At 44.2% G+C, this 17,199-nt stretch overlaps 1 protein-coding gene across 5 annotated transcripts in view; it reads left to right on the forward strand.

Annotated features, from left to right (window-relative positions):
- LOC128701528 (protein Shroom) overlaps nt 1-17,199 on the forward strand; it is a 942,770-nt gene that overhangs the window by 417,871 nt on the left and 507,700 nt on the right. For 4 of the 5 annotated variants that reach the window (XM_053795246.2, XM_053795245.2, XM_070101538.1 and 1 more), the window contains one exon: nt 11,156-12,112. In XM_053795246.2, the coding sequence (XP_053651221.1) occupies nt 11,156-12,112 (957 nt within the window). Of the gene's footprint in view, nt 1-11,155; nt 12,113-13,070; nt 13,325-17,199 lie in introns of those variants that run through there. The other variant, XM_053795249.2, reaches the window with a different exon arrangement.

Below are 17,199 nucleotides of genomic sequence, written 5' to 3' on the forward strand. Positions count from 1 at the left end.
GCACCGGTCCTGATAGACCTGTACCAGCTTCAGGCGTTACAGCACCGGTCCTGATAGACCTGTACCAGCTTCAGGCGTTACAGCACCGGTCCTGATAGACCTGTACCAGCTTCAGATGTTACAGCACCGGTCCTGATAGACCTGTACCAGCTTCAGATGTTACAGCACCGGTCATGATAGACCTGTACCAGCTTCAGTTGTTACAGCACCGGTCCTGATAGACCTGTACCAGCTTCAGGTGTTACAGCACCGGTCATGATAGACCTGTACCAGCTTCAGATGTTACAGCACCGGTCATGATAGACCTGTACCAGCTTCAGATGTTACAGCACCGGTCCTGATAGACCTGTACCAGCTTCAGATGTTACAGCACCGGTCATGATAGACCTGTACCAGCTTCAGATGTTACAGCACCGGTCATGATAGACCTGTACCAGCTTCAGGAGAAAACCCTGGGGTGTGTGCAGCTCTCACAGAAACCTGTCAGATTTCTTAAGGAATGAAAGTCACAACTACGTGGATTTAACTACTGACAAATATATTAGGTAAAGGAACACACATGCAACTAATGTGACATTTTACTGTGGCAACGTTTCGCTCCCCATGAGCTTTGTTAAGCCCCTGAAGAGCGCTTCTACCTAATATATCGTCAGTAATTCTACCAATATTATTATAACCGACAATAATCCCCACACATTGGACAACAAACTGCAGACTAATTCGGTCCATTATGGGCCATTTCCCAGTAACAAGTAACTTGATAATGGTCCAGGATGGACCGGGACGTCGGGGAAGATAACCCCCACAACAAATAAGACGCAACTTAACAGACAACAGATATTTCCTCGACTCGCTTTTTACCGTTCGTATTTAAACGTTATGTTCGACATTCCGACTTAAGACATTCGTTTTTTTTTTTAAATTACTTTCGGTAATTATACGTAAAACAAAGCTAACTAAACCTAAGATAACCGAAAATAACCTACATGAAATGTCCATAAATTTTAAGCGTGCAGAAATGCACGAAGGGAAGTTAGGTTCTGGTGGCCTGGTGGTTAACGCTCTCGCTTCACACGGTGAGGGCCTGGGTTCGATTCCCAGCCAGAGTAGAAACATTGGACGTGTTTCTTTCCACCTGTTGTCTATGTTCCCCATCAGTAAAATGGGTACCTGGGTGTTAGTCGACTGGTGTGGGTCGCATCCTGGGACACTGACCTAAGGAGGCCTGGTCACAGACCGGGCCGCGGGGGCGTTGACCCCCGGAACTCTCTCCAGATAAACTCCAGATAAACACAAGGTGGACAGAGACAGGATGTTCCAGAGATGGGACACAGAAACAAGGGGGTCACAGTTGGAAGTTGAAGACTCAGATGAGTCAAAGGGATGTTAGGAAGTATTTCTTCAGTCATAGAGTTGTTAGGAAGTGGAATAGTGTGGCAAGTGATGTAGTGGAGGCAGGATGCAGTGGAGACGAGGTATGAGAAAGCTCATGGAGCATGGAGAGAGACGACCTAGTAGCTTTCAGTAAAGAGGCGGGGCCAGGAGCTGAGTCTCGACCCCTGCAACCACAATTAGGTGAGTACACACACACACACACGTGTGTGTATATATATATATATATATATATATATATATATATATACATATATATATATATATATATATATATATATATATATATATATATATATATATATATATATATATATATATATATATATATATATATATATACGCTGGACCAAGACTGAGACGTTTACTATCTTCAAAGGATATCTTATTTCTTTATTGACGTTTCGAATCTTTTTTCATCCACCATCAGAACTTGAAAATGTATTAGAGTAAAAGTGCAGCACAATATTAAGCAGAGAAAACCCGAGGGTTCCAGCGAAGCGTCGGAAAACCGACGCTACACACCCTACTTGTCTTATTTTTTTTAGCTGTTGTTTAAACGTTTAAAGATGCATACTTTCTTTACGATAAGAACGTATAAAAGTCAACGTTAGTTGCTAATCTGTCAGGCTCTGAACGTTAGAAATATACGTCAGTTGCTGATCTGTCAGGCTCTGAACGTTAGAAATATACGTCAGTTGCTGATCTGTCAGGCTCTGAACGTTAGAAATATACGTCAGTTACTAATCTGTCAGGCTCTGAACGTTAGAAATTTACGTCAGTTACTAATCTGTCAGGCTCTGAATGTTAGAAATATACGTCAGTTGCTAATCTGTCAGGCTCTAAACGTTAGGAATCAATGTTAGTTGCTAATCAGCCAGGCTCTGGTGCAGCCGACTGCCGGCGACTTACACTAACAGCCTGGTTGATTATACCATCATCCGGGAGGTCCGGGATAGAGCTGCGGGGGGCGGCGACCCCCGAAGTCATCTTCACGTAGCCTTGAGATAACGTTGTATTGTGTGGTGATGGGTAGGTTTCCCCGCTGGGGGGCTCCCCCTGGAGCCGAACCACCCCCCCGGGAGACAACCCCGATGTGCCCTAGCCCCATGTGCCCTACCCCCATGAGCACCACCCCCTGGGGCCGCACCCAGCACGCTCCACACTCACGAAACGGGACCTGCCTTATTAGGCAGGATGTTGCCCGCTAGGGAGAACTTATCCTGACGTAGCAGGCGGGGGTGTGGAATCCTAGCCCAGCCCGGGGGACGGAGGTCTCGGGAGAGCTGGGGTAGGAGGAGGTTAAGACGTGTTGAGCATGTCTGGGCGTGCCAGTGGGCGTAAATGAGCTGGCGGGGTGTAAAGGGTGAGGTGGGCGTGGTAGTCAACGCGAAGGAAAAAGACACGTACAGTTCAGGATTTGAACGTTGATCTGTTTCGACAGTTTAAAGGTTTAATAATAATAATAATAATAATAATAACTGAAGGTATTTCGGTTGCTGCTCGATTTGAAGAAGGCATCCCCGTATTGCATAACCCCAGCCCCCTGTACCTCAGTGCACGCGATATTAATAGTGCTGAGCGCAACATAAAAAAAAAACTGAACGGGTGGGGATTTTAACCCATGGCGAGTGAGTCTTTAAAACTTCAGGTCATGGGTTCACACCCCACCCGTTCCATGGCTCGTTACAATCGTGTTATTACGATTTCGTGAGTCATGAGTGCAGCAGAAGTTTCTAATGCAGTTAAATATTAGCCTTGAAGATTTGAAGGCAGTCACAAGAGGCTTTAACAAGTTATCACATGGAAAATAATATCACATTTTCATTAATAAAAATGAGAAATTGACACATACACATATTAGTGAGTCTTTGTTGAGGTCCTTTAAGGTCGTTCGTAGCTTCATTAGTTTTGCATATATTAAGAAAATAAGAATAGAGGAACATTGCAGCAGGCCTATTGGCCCACACTAGGCAGATCTTTCTTAAACCCAGACCCACTGAAAAAAAATATATGCCCAACCCATTTTCAATGCTACTCAAGGAATAAGCCTTATAATAATAATATAACATATCTTTATTTACTACAAGTACATGTACAAGGTATACAGACATAGCTGACGTCAATGACATACTACTATATAGAAAGTCACTTGTTATGCTGAGCATTTCCAGCAAATTAGATCGGGTTTGTCCCAGGATGCGACCCACACCAATCGACTAACACCCAGGTACCCATTTTACTGATAACTCTTTTAACTCGTAAAAGTCCCAGTCAAATGCAACCCCTCTCACTCATGTTGTTGATGAATATATGTGTTCTCACCTATATGTGGTTCCATTCTTGGTGCTATAAATACAGTCAAGTACTGGGGTACTATTTAAGTGGTGGTAGCCCAGGAAGGGCTGGCTGTTGTTTACCTCCAGGCGGCCATGTTGTAGAGGAGGGTTGAGCGTCCATGTTTGCATGACTAGATAACCTCCCTTACCCCTTCCACCAACCCCCCCTCTCCCACCCCCACTTTGGTACGTACCTCCAAGTCTTCGTGATTTATCTACTCCTCTTCCTACCCCCATCACGCTTCTTTCCTCTTCCTAATGCTTTATCTATCCTTCCCTACCTCCTTCCTTCCTTCTTTTACAGGCTTTCTTCTTAATGCTTTATCTGTTCTTCTTTACCTCGTTCCTTCCTTCCTGTCACAGTCATTCTTCTTGATGCTTTATGTACCCTTCTTCTCTGCTTCCTTCCTTTTTTCTCTTTCACAATGTTTCTACTTTATCTACCCGTCTCCTCGCCCCCTCACCTGTTATCAACAACCTTACCTGGAGGTTACCTGGAGGTTATTCCGGGGATCAACGCCCCCGCGGCCCGGTCCACGACCAGGCCTCCCGATGGATCAGGGCCTGATCAACTAGGCTGTTACTGCTGGCCGCACGCAGTCCGACCAGCAGTAACAGTAATGCTTGAAAAAACTCAGTCCTTGGCGGAACGTCGTGTCAGATTCTGCTCTGCATCAAGTGTCTGAAGATCAAGACACATGTGCAGCAGCTGGGTATCTATTTTTGAAACGTTTCGCCTAAACAGTAGGCTTCTTCAGTCAAATATAAAGGGAGCAATAGAAATAAAATGAAGATGATGTGATTAGTCCATCAACCTTGGAGAAAAAGTATTTGAGGAGGTCAGTCCCTCAGACTGAAGAAGCCTACTGTGTAGGCGAAACGTTTCATCAACAAAGATACCCAACTGTTGCACACGTGTCTTAATCTTCAAATTGTCGGTATTTTATACTATTTTCAGCAGTCAGGTGTGTGTGTGTGTGTGTGTGTGTGTGTGTGTGTGTGTTTCCAAGGTGTGTTAGTGTCTGGTGGTTCCTGAGGGCTCATACCTTTCCAAGGTGTGTTAGTGTCTGGTGGTTCCGAGGGCTCATACCTTTCTAAGGTGTGTTAGTGTCTGATGATTCCTGAGGGCTCATACCTTTCCAAGGTGTATTAGTGTCTGGTGGTTCCTGAGGGCTCATACCTTTCCAAGGTGTGTTAGTGTCTGGTGGTTCCTGAGGGCTCATACCTTTCCAAGGTGTGTTAGTGTCTGATGGTTCCTGAGGGCTCATACCTTTCCAAGGTGTGTTAGTGTCTGATGGTTCGAGGACTCATACCTTTCCAAGGTGTGTTAGTGTCTGATTGTTCCTGAGGGCTCATACCTTTCCAAGGTGTGTTAGTGTCTGGTGGTTCGAGGGCTCAAACCTTTCCAAGAGGGCTCATACCTTTCCAAGGTGTGTTAGTGTCTGATGGTTCCTGAGGGCTCATACCTTTCCAAGGTGTGTTAGTGTCTGATGGTTCCTGAGGACTCATACCTTTCCAAGGTGTGTTAGTGTCTGATTGTTCCTGAGGGCTCATACCTTTCCAAGGTGTGTTAGTGTCTGGTGGTTCCTGAGGGCTCATACCTTTCCAAGGTGTGTTAGTGTCTGATGGTTCCTGAGGGCTCATACCTTTCCAAGGTGTGTTAGTGTCTGATGGTTCGAGGACTCATACCTTTCCAAGGTGTGTTAGTGTCTGATGGTTCCTGAGGGCTCATACCTTTCCAAGGTGTGTTAGTGTCTGGTGGTTCCTGAGGGCTCATACCTTTCCAAGGTGTGTTAGTGTCTGGTGGTTCCTGAGGGCTCATACCTTTCCAAGGTGTGTTAGTGTCTGGTGGTTCCTGAGGGCTCATACCTTTCCAAGGTGTGTTAGTGTCTGGTGGTTCCTGAGGGCTCATACCTTTCCAAGGTGTGTTAGTGTCTGGTGGTTCCTGAGGGCTCATACCTTTCCAAGGTGTGTTAGTGTCTGATGGTTCGAGGGCTCATACCTTTCCAAGGTGTGTTAGTGTCTGATGGTTCCTGAGGGCTCATACCTTTCCAAGGTGTGTTAGTGTCTGATGGTTCCTGAGGGCTCATACCTTTCCACGGTGTGTTAGTGTCTGATGGTTCCTGAGGACTCATACCTTTCCAAGGTGTGTTAGTGTCTGATGGTTCCTGAGGGCTCATACCTTTCCAAGGTGTGTTAGTGTCTGGTGGTTCCTGAGGGCTCATACCTTTCCAAGGTGTGTTAGTGTCTGATGGTTCCTGAGGGCTCATACCTTTCCAAGGTGTGTTAGTGTCTGATGGTTCGAGGACTCATACCTTTCCAAGGTGTGTTAGTGTCTGATGGTTCCTGAGGGCTCATACCTTTCCAAGGTGTGTTAGTGTCTGGTGGTTCCTGAGGGCTCATACCTTTCCAAGGTGTGTTAGTGTCTGATGGTTCCTGAGGGCTCATACCTTTCCAAGGTGTGTTAGTGTCTGATGGTTCGAGGACTCATACCTTTCCAAGGTGTGTTAGTGTCTGATGGTTCCTGAGGGCTCATACCTTTCCAAGGTGTGTTAGTGTCTGATGGTTCCTGAGGGCTCATACCTTTCCAAGGTGTGTTAGTGTCTGATGGTTCCTGAGGGCTCATACCTTTCCAAGGTGTGTTAGTGTCTGATGGTTCCTGAGGGCTCATACCTTGCCTCTCACTCTAAGATACAGTATTTGGCTTTCATGTATTCATATTAGTATTTTAGTGCCTTCCAAACTCTGGCACATGGCATTTATTAGCGGGGCTGAACCCACATTCCCGACGTAGATAACACTACACTCAATACTGTTTATCTGAGAGAGAGAGAGAGAGAGAGAGAGAAAGAGAGGGGGGGAGAGGTAATAAAGACGTGATGGAAGGGACTTGGAAGGAGAGGTTCTTCTGGGTAAGATAAAGTGTAATGGAGGGAGGATTGAAAGTTGTGTGATATTTAAGATGGAGTGTAGGGGGATGGATGGAATATAAGGGAGGGAGGGATGGAGTGCGGGGAAGGGTAGAATGTAAGGGAGGGATGGAATGTGGGGGAAGTGATGGAGTGTAGGGGAAGGGAGGGAATGTAAGGGAGGAAAGGATGGCGTGTTGGGAGGGATGGAGCGTTGGAGAGGGGAGAGAGGGGTTGTTACCTGAATGTTGTGTAGTGCCACTAGTGATAGATGAGGCATAGTCAGCTACTTGGCTAATGATCTTCATTACAAGGCTTGTTGAGATCTTTTAGCTTGAGGATGGTCTAGTAGCGGCTGTGGTATAGTTCGGTGCAGTCTTAGTACTGGACTAGTTTTGGTAGCGCTTTTGTGGTGGTGTTCTAATGTTAGTGGAGTTCTAGTATCAGTGGTCTAGTTTTGGTAGTGTTTTTTGTAGTGGTGTTCTAATGTGAGTAGAGTTCTAGTATCAGTGGTCTAGTTTTGGTAGTGTTTTTTGTAGTGGTGTTCTAATGTGAGTAGAGTTCTAGTATCAGTGGTCTAGTTTTGGTAGTGTTTTTTGTAGTGGTGTTCTAATGTGAGTAGAGTTCTAGTATCAGTGGTCTAGTTTTGGTAGTGTTTTTTGTAGTGGTGTTCTAATGTGAGTAGAGTTCTAGTATCAGTGGTCTAGTTTTGGTAGTGTTTTTTGTATTAGTGTTCCAATGTTAGTAGAATTCTAGTATCGGTGGTCAAGTTTTGGTAGCACTTTTGTGGTTTTCTAGTTTTAGCGAAGTGTTAGTAACGGTGGTTCTAGGTCTGGTGATTTCGTCTCAGTTCTGGACAATCAGTTAATATCATTAAGAGATATTCTTTTTCTTTAAATAAATAAATATTAATACACGCTTTATTTTTCACCATGCTGCACAGTACCTTTGCAATATTATTTTTCACCTTGCTGCACAGTGCCTTTGCAATATTATTTTTCACCTTGCTGCACAGTGCCTTTGCAATATTATTTTTCACCTTGTTGCACAGTACCTTTGCAATATTATTTTTCACCTTACTGCACAGTACCTTTGCAATATTATTTTTCACCATGCTGCACAGTACCTTTGCAATATTATTTTTTTTCACCTTGTTGCACAGTGCCTTTGCAATATTATTTTTCACCTTGCTGCACAGTACCTTTGCAATATTATTTTTCACCTTGCTGCACAGTACCTTTGCAATATTATTTTTCACCTTGCTGCACAGTACCTTTGCAATATTATTTTTCACCTTGCTGCACAGTACCTTTGCAATATTATTTTTCACCTTGCTGCACAGTACCTTTGCAATATTATTTTTCACCTTGCTGCACAGTACCTTTTCAATATTATTTTTCACCTTGCTGCACAGTGCCTGCATTATTATTTTTCACCTTGTTGCACAGTACCTTTGCAATATTATTTTTCACCTTGCTGCACAGTACCTTTGCAATATTATTTTTCACCTTGTTGCACAGTGCCTTTGCAATATTATTTTTCACCTTGCTGCACAGTACCTTTGCAATATTATTTTTCACCTTGCTGCACAAGTACCATTGCAATGTTGAGTCTTCCCTTAAAGTTAAATGTCCCTAAAGATATTATTCACACTTATAATGTAGATTTCAAAATGCATATTAATGATTGTTCGGGTAATAATGTCCATTACATAACTCGTGCCTTTATACCTTTGAAGAGTTTCAAGAGTTTTTCTACTTCCACAGCCCGGCCCTGGGCCAGGCTTGGGTGCTCAACCAGGCTGTTGTTGCTGGCGGCCCTCTGAACCACACGAACATCACCACAGTCTGGTTGATCCAGCACGTGTCGAGTTGCCTCTTGAAGACTTTTACATTTGTTCCGTACTACAACTATCACTACTACTATTGGTACAACTATCACTACTAGTACACCACTACAAGTTCTACAACTATCAATACTACTAGTACTACAACTGTTTCTGATATTGTCTGGTAGGGTGTTAAATAGTTTAGGCCCACGGATGTTGATACAATGTTCCGTTATTGTGTCCACGGCGCCCCTGATTCTCACTTGAGTTTTTATGACAATAACCCTATTTTTTAAAGGGGTGGACCGATAGGCCAGCGGAAGGCCTCGGTTAGATAACTAAAAGCTCCAGCTGTGGGTCATCATATGACTAAGACCCGCGTCAGGAAACACTTGTCCTGTTTCCTGACGAATCTTACCAAACCAGAGGTTATTATACATTTTCTCTCAAATCTCTCACTTCAGTATGTTGTTATGGCAGTGTATAAATTTGGGACCATGGCCTCAAGTATCTTCCACGTATATATTCTCGTATATTCCTTTCCTCCCATCCAGAAAATACGTATTTAAGACTTTGAGGTTTCCCCGATAATTTAAGTGCTGGCCTTAACCGACCTGTTTCTGTTCCACTACTGTTGTCATTCCTGTTCTAAACGGGACCGTCAGCACTGAATAATGCTCTAAACGGGAAAGCACAAATGAATTTAATGTCTTTTTTTGCATTATTTTCTGGTTACGAAAGTTCTTATTCACGCCATCATTTTCCTGGCTTTCATATTATGCTTTTTGTGTTCCTTAACGAAAGGCGAGCAAGCATTATAACAGCCAGGTCCTTCACATGTTCCTTTCGTTTTGTGAATAGGCTGAGGGACTCACCACCTCAGAACTACATCTTTCAAGATGATAGGCTAATTACATCGTCTTCACATCTCTACTGTTTCTGTTATCTCTTTATTCAGCTGAAAAAGCCTACTGTGTAAGCGAAACGTCTTGGAATAAAGATACCTGACTGTTGCGTATGTCTTAATTATCCTATAGTTTTACTTGGTAATCTTCTTGCGTTTTGTACAGTGTCCCTTTTGAGTTCTCCAGTGTTTCTGTATCTAAGAAGTTGGAACTTGTCACCACTGAACGTCATGTTGTTCTCCACTGCCCAGTGGAAGACTGTTTATATCGTGTAATTTTCCGTATCTTATTTTGGTATCTGAAAATGATGATACAAAACTGGCTAGTGTTTTTATCCGACTAGCACTCAGTTACATGGTCATAGCACCCAGACACCTGGTGCTAGCACTCTGGCGTGGATCGTATCCTAGGGATGAGGACCCCTAATGAAAGTAAGCCAGACTTGGCTTTTCTGGGTTATCCTGGGATGCTAAGCCTACGGGTTGCTAATCCCATTAAAATCATCACCTCTTTTGTCCTCAATCATTATTATCATCATCTGCTTCTTCGTTTTAGTTTTCCTCTCCTCCTCCTGCTCTTCGTCCTCCTCCTTTTCTATTTCTTGTTCATGTTCTTTCTTCGCCTCCTCCTCCTCCTTCATTTTCTCCTTCTCCTCCTCCTTTTTTTCCCTCCTCCTTTTTTCCCCTCCTCTTCCTCCGTGTCCTACGCTTCCTACTATTGTTGCTACTGCTGCTGCTCCTCCGTCTTCTCCTCCTACCCCTCCTCTTCCTCCTCCTTCTCCACTTCCTTCTCCGTCTTCTCCTCCTTCCCGTCCTCCTTCCCCTCCTCTTCCTCCTCCTCCTTCTTCTCCACTTCCTTCTCCGTCTTCTCCTCCTTCCCCTCCTCTTCCTCCTCCTCCTTCTTCTCCACTTCATTCTCCGTCTTCTCCTCCTCCCCCTCTTAAAAAACAAATTTCACTTCGAAGTTTGATTGAGTTAACAGTAGAGACGTCCCACGTTTTCTGTGATGGAGCCGAGGTGCTGGTAGCTGGGTCGTTCTACCCGAGAGTTCACCCACCAACCCACCCGTACGACGCCTCTTTACCTCTCGCCTGTTTCTAGTTTTCCCTCACCCAGACCTGCCTCTTGTAAATCGCCTGGTTGACCAGGCTATTGCTGTCGAAACAGTGTGTGCAACTTATGGTGACATACTTGTGACTTAAACGTGATATTATTTCTGATATACTGATCTGTGGTATACCTGTGATTGCTTTCAAGGGGTTTTCTACCCTCACAGCAATTCCTGAGGCTATTAATTTCTTTTACTGTTAGTGTAACATAGTTACCCCTTCACTGTTAGTGTAACATAGTTACCCCTTCACTGTTAGTGTAACATAGTTACCCCTTCACTGTTAGTGTAACATAGTTACCCCTTCACTGTTAGTGTAACATAGTTACCCCTTCACTGTTAGTGTAACATAGTTACCCCTTCACTGTTAGTGTAACATAGTTACCCCTTCACTGTTAGTGTAACATACTGTGTGCTTACAGGCTCTGTACGAGCCTTACGGGTTTAGCGCTTCCCGGTTAATGTAATTATATTATTGTTTGTGCTTACAGGGAAATATTCTTCTTTTAGGGAAATAATAATAATAATAATAATAATTATTATTATTATTATTATTATTATTATTATTATTATTATTGTAATTATTATTATTATTGTTATTATTATGCTATATTATTATTATTATACTATATTATTATTATTATTTAGTATATCAGTACTGTGTTTGTGTTGCAGGAGCAGTCGTGATAGTGGCGACGACGGTCGTGATGGCGGCGGCGGCGGCCGCCACCTGCCAGAGAGGCGGGAGAGCGGCCGGTTCCCCACCGCCGCCAGACTCCTGCGGTCGCTTGGCCGCCACCGGGAGGAAGACTCAGGCGGGGCGCGAGCCAGGGAGAGCTCTGAGCCGCGCCTCACTCGCGCCAACCCTCACTACCATTCCGAGGGCAAGGGTCTCAAGAAGAAGAATAACTGGACGTCTGAACGAGAACTGAGCAACACCGTCACTCCCACACACAAGGAACGAAGCCACAGCTTCTGCGAGAAGACCAACAGTAAGAGACGATACTCCTACCATGATAATAAGATGTTGAGGGAGGAGGCAAGGGCACGTCTCGACCGTCAGGATGAGTCGCCCTTACAGGAGGGGTCGAGTCCTGACCCCACAAGTGAACATACCTCCCCGTCGCTAGCCCCAGCCTCACCCTCCCCGGAGAATGCAGAGAATATATATGAGAATTTGCCAGCACATTTAGGCAATGGGGAGACAGTTGTGAATGGTGGAGACAGCGGTGTGTGTCAAGACTCTACTGATGGGGGGTTGAAGGAGGCTCAGACGCGACCTTTGGACAGAGTGGAACGGGAGAGAAGATCCGTCAGAAAGTTGACGAAGGATTCGGGGTACGAGACCTCACCCTATAGCGAGAGTGATTACGCTAACATTGACTTGTACTCTGAAGCTGATGCCAGGCTTGAGGGTGACGGTGACGATGTTACCCTGGCGCCGGAGTCTGAGCTGGCACCTCCGTCACCAGTCCTGCAGAGTGACGACTCTCAACTCACAGATACATCGCTCAACCTTCCTACCAGCTCATCTCCCACTCAGTACACCGACACAGCACACCACTTTCCTCCCAGCAGATCTCCCACTCAACACGCCGACACAGCACACCATCTCACTCCCAGCAGAATAAGGTAAGTACCCAAGCAGATCACAGCATTCCTTGTTTATATTAGAGATTAAAATAAATACCCAAGCAGATCTCATCTTTGTTGTTATAGACGGTTTATATGATGTAAAGTGTCTTTACCTCGACAGTGAGAGTGAGAAAAAGCACTTGGATGCCACCTCACTTTGACAGTGCTCTATAGAAAACTTTTAGAAGCATTCCCTGAGAGTAATGTGCACTAACTTGTAAAAAAAGATTATTTAGGCACAGGTACACACAAGTACAATTATCATACATAGTGTAAATTACCTATAACAACCCCAAAATAGTCAGAGTGACTTATAACATTGGGGTCTTTGACTCTCTCACTGACGGCAGAACAACAGCGCAAACTCAGGATCACATACTGAGGTCTGTTTTAATCTTCTTAGTTTGTCATTATATCATAGGATTTAATACTTTCTTTATATGAATGTATAATAGTGCAAATAATCCAGGATCTGAGGTGATAAGTGTATGATAAGCAAGATAAGATATTGATAATGTAACCATTCCTCAGTGAGGAAGTGTCATGTGTGTTGGTGATACGTGGCTTCCTTTGTTTACCTTATATTTCTTGTTTAGCTTTGCTAATATTATGTTGCATGTCCCAGCTGCTAGCCAAGAACCACGTACCAGCTTCTTGGGCTACTTCCATTATGTTTTTAGTGTCATAAATATGAGTTTGAGTTGACTAGTGTAGCAGTGAGAAGGACAGTGTTCGGAATTTGGATAATGTGATGAAGTGACATGAGTATTTTAATATACTAGAAAACAAATATATATATATTAGTGGTTAATTTATTTTATAAGATGGTGTTTTTTTTTAGTTAACCATCCGCTGGTTTACCCTAGCTGGGTTTTACACTTCCGTTTATAAAACAGAGGTTTACTTGTAGTGTTCTAGGAATGGAATTAAGGACACACCGGGTTTATGGATGTACCATGACACAGTCTCATTCAGCTTGCCACGAGCGGCAGATATTATGTGAGTAAACTAAGTGTACGAATGTCACCTTTCTGTCGTGGGATCGAGCATTTATGAAGCCTTGCTTGTAGCAAGTTGTGTTTGTGTGTGAGGGAAAGCGGTCGACACTATGTTGAAGTGGCGATACAGCAAGGTCCGACGTCGTAGCAGCAGCAGAAGTAGCAGCAGCAGACAGCGGCCCAGATCCTTGATGGAATGTGGATGTGACAGGTAATTTTATCAGCTGCAGATAGTTCAGGTCTCAGTCCCTCAGTTGTAGCTACATGCTGGTGTGAACCCTCATGTAGTAATTTACATGCTCTAAACAGGGAAAATCCTGTTATATACGATCCTTTAACCGTAGTGAGACTTTATAATGTATGTTGGTAAAGCATAAAGTTTGTCGATACAGCCCCACAGAGTGGCTTTAAAGCCCACATTGAGGATTTATCAAGTATGTTGATACAGCTCCACAGTGGGACTTTATAAAGTATCTCTACAGAGCCCTAGTTTAGGGCTTTATCACTCACAGTGGCGAAGCTACAACTGTCTTATCAGAGTAAAGACTTCAGACGTGAAGGACACTGAACTGGGACGGCCTTCATTGGTGAGGCTGCTAGAATTACCCACACAATGTTAGGTTAAAGCACACACACGCAGCTAATGTCACATTGTGGCAACGTTTCGCTCTTCAGGAGCTTTGTCAAGCCGTTGGAAACGTTGCCACAATAAAATGTCACATTAGTTGCATCTGTGTCCTTTATTGTATATTTTGCTCCGCTGTGGAAGAAACGTGTCAGAATCATGTTTCTCACAGCTCCTCATGTGTGAAGTCTTTCCTTGTATCAACCAGCAGCAACAGCCTGGTTGACCAGGCAAGCACCAGACGAGCCTGGACCAAGGCCGGGCTCCGGGAGTAGAATAACTCTGGGAACCCATCAAAGGTATAACATAAGTTTTCTCTTGCTCTCACGTGGTATTATTCCCTTCATATATCCCAAGTCATATATATTTTATTGTTATATTAATGGGAAGCGCTAAACCCATGCGGGTCATACAACGCCTGGGGAATAGGAGGTAATCAGGTTTGAACCGAATAAGTGGGAGTAGTGTAGGATAAGTGGTAGCAGTAGAGTAAGATAAGTGATAGTAGAGTAAGATAAGTGGTAGCAGTAGTGAAGGATGGTAGCAGTAGTGAAGGGTGGTAGCAGTAGTGAAGGGTGGTAGCAGTAGTGAAGGATGGTAGCAGTAGTGAAGGATGGTAGCAGTAGTGAAGGGTGGTAGCAGTAGTGAAGGATGGTAGCAGTAGTGAAGGATAAGTGGTAGTAGTAGTGCAGGATAAGTTGTAGCAGTAGTGTAGGATAAGTGGTAGCAGTAGTGTAGGATAAGTTGTGGTAGTAGTGTAGGATAAGTGGTAGCAGTAGTGTAGGATAAGGGGTAGTAGTAGTGTAGGATAAGTTGTAGCAGTAGTGTAGGATAAGTGGTAGTAGTAGTGTAGGATAAGTTGTAGCAGTAGTGTAGGTTAAGTGGTAGTAGTAGTGTAGGATAAGTGGTAGCAGTAGTGTAGGATAAGTGGTAGCAGTAGTGTAGGATAAGTGGTAGCAGTAGTGTAGGATAAGTGGTAGTAGTAGTGTAGGATAAGTTGTAGCAGTAGTGTAGGATAAGGGGTAGTAGTAGTGTAGGATAAGTGGTAGTAGTAGTGTAGGATAAGTGGTAGAAGTAGTGTAGGATAAGTGGTAGTAGTAGTGTAGGATAAGTGGTAGTAGTAGTGTAGGATAAGTTGTAGCAGTAGTGTAGGATAAGTGGTAGCAGTAGTGTAGGATAAGTGGTAGTAGTAGTGTAGGATAAGTGGTAGTAGTAGTGTAGGATAAGTGGTAGCAGTAGTGTAGGATAAGTGGTAGTAGTAGTGTAGGATAAGTGGTAGCAGTAGTGTAGGATAAGTGGTAGTAGTAGTGTAGGATAAGTTTTGGTAGTAGTGTAGGATAAGTGGTAGTAGTAGTGTAGGATAAGTGGTAGCAGTAGTGTAGGATAAGTGGTAGTAGTAGTGTAGGATAAGTGGTAGCAGTAGTGTAGGATAAGTGGTAGTAGTAGTGTAGGATAAGTGGTAGTAGTAGTGTAGGATAAGTGGTAGCAGTAGTGTAGGATAAGTGGTAGTAGTAGTGTAGGATAAGTGGTAGCAGTAGTGTAGGATAAGTGATAGCAGTAGTGTAGGATAAGTGGTAGTAGTAGTGTAGGATAAGTGGTAGTAGTAGTGTAGGATAAGTGGTAGCAGTAGTGTAGGATAAATGGTAGTAGTAGTGTAGGATAAGTGGTAGCAGTAGTGTAGGATAAGTGGTAGTAGTAGTGTAGGATAAGTTTTGGTAGTAGTGTAGGATAAGTGGTAGTAGTAGTAGTGTAGGATAAGTGGTAGCAGTAGTGTAGGATAAGTGGTAGTAGTAGTGTAGGATAAGTGGTAGCAGTAGTGTAGGATAAGTGGTAGTAGTAGTGTAGGATAAGTGGTAGTAGTAGTGTAGGATAAGTGGTATCAGTAGTGTAGGATAAGTGGTAGTAGTAGTGTAGGATAAGTGGTAGCAGTAGTGTAGGATAAGTGGTAGCAGTAGTGTAGGATAAGTGGTAGTAGTAGTGTAGGATAAGTGGTAGTAGTAGTGTAGGATAAGTGGTAGCAGTAGTGTAGGATAAGTGGTAGTAGTAATGTAGGATAAGTGGTAGCAGTAGTGTAGGATAAGTGGTAGTAGTAGTGTAGGATAAGTTTTGGTAGTAGTGTAGGATAAGTGGTAGCAGTAGTGTTTATCTGGAGAGAGTTCCGGGGGTCAACGCCCCCGCGGCCCGGTCTGTGACCAGGCCTCCTTAGGTCAGTGTCCCAGGATGCGACCCACACCAGTCCACTAACACCCAGGTACCCATTTTACTGATGGGGAACATAGACAACAGGTGGAAAGAAACACGTCCAATGTTTCTACTCTGGCTGGGAATCGAACCCAGGCCCTCACCGTGTGAAGCGAGAGCGTTAACCACCAGGCCACCAGAGTGATAAGTGATAGCAGTAGTGTAGGATAAGTGGTAGCAGTAGTGTAGGATAAGTGGTAGCAGTAGTGTAGGATAAGTGGTAGCAGTAGTGTAGGATAAATGGTAGCAGTAGTGTAGGATAAGTGGCAGTAGTAGTGTAGGATAAGTGGTAGCAGTAGTGTAGGATAAGTGGTAGCAGTAGTGAAGGATAAGTGGTAGCAGTAGTGAAGGATAAGTGGTAGCAGTAGTGAAGGATAAGTGGTAGCAGTAGTGAAGGATAAGTGGTAGCAGTAGTGAAGGATAAGTGGTAGCAGTAGTGTAGGATAAGTGGTAGCAGTAGTGTAGGATAAGTGGTAGTAGTAGTGTAGGATAAGTGGTAGTAGTAGTGTAGGATAAGTGGTAGACGGCCCCGTTCAAGGCAGGAGAAATATCTGAGCTGGAACAAATAGAGATCGTTTACGGCTCACATTGAGCCAGTGAAGCACCTAAACTACTGGGAACGCCTGCAAGTCTTGAACATGTACTCATTGGAGCGGAGGAGAGAGAGGTACATGATAATATATACCTGGAAGGTACTCGAGGGCTTGGTCCCAAATCTGCACACTGCCATAACAACATACGAGTGAGAGATATGGGAGGAAGTGTAAAATAAACCCAGTGAGGAGCAGGGGTGCGGTGGGGACAATAAGGGAACACTATCAACATCCGGGGTCCCAGACTATTCAACATCTTACCAGAAGATATCAGAAACACGGCTGGAACCAGTGTAGAAGCCTTCAAGAGGAAACTGGACAAGTATCTTCACCAGGTGCCAGATCAACCAGGCTGTGATGGATATGTGGGGCAGCGAGTCTCCAGCAGCAACAGCCTGGTTGACCAGGCAAGCACCAGACGAGCTTGACCCATGGCCGGGCTCAGAGAGTAGATAAACTCTCGTGATGTTAGGTAAGTTGTAGTAGGATAAGTGGTGGTAATGGTGGCAAGTTAAGTAGGCGCGAGCCAGAATCGAAGTATCCTGCCTGTCCTTGGTCATATGTCATCAGAGAAGCAGGTACAGATAGGTTCGTGTGTCTTGGTCGTATGTCACGCTAAGTGACCAG

This window comes from Cherax quadricarinatus, chromosome 78 (genome assembly GCF_038502225.1).
Source record: "Cherax quadricarinatus isolate ZL_2023a chromosome 78, ASM3850222v1, whole genome shotgun sequence".
Taxonomy (NCBI): Eukaryota; Metazoa; Arthropoda; class Malacostraca; order Decapoda; family Parastacidae; genus Cherax; species Cherax quadricarinatus.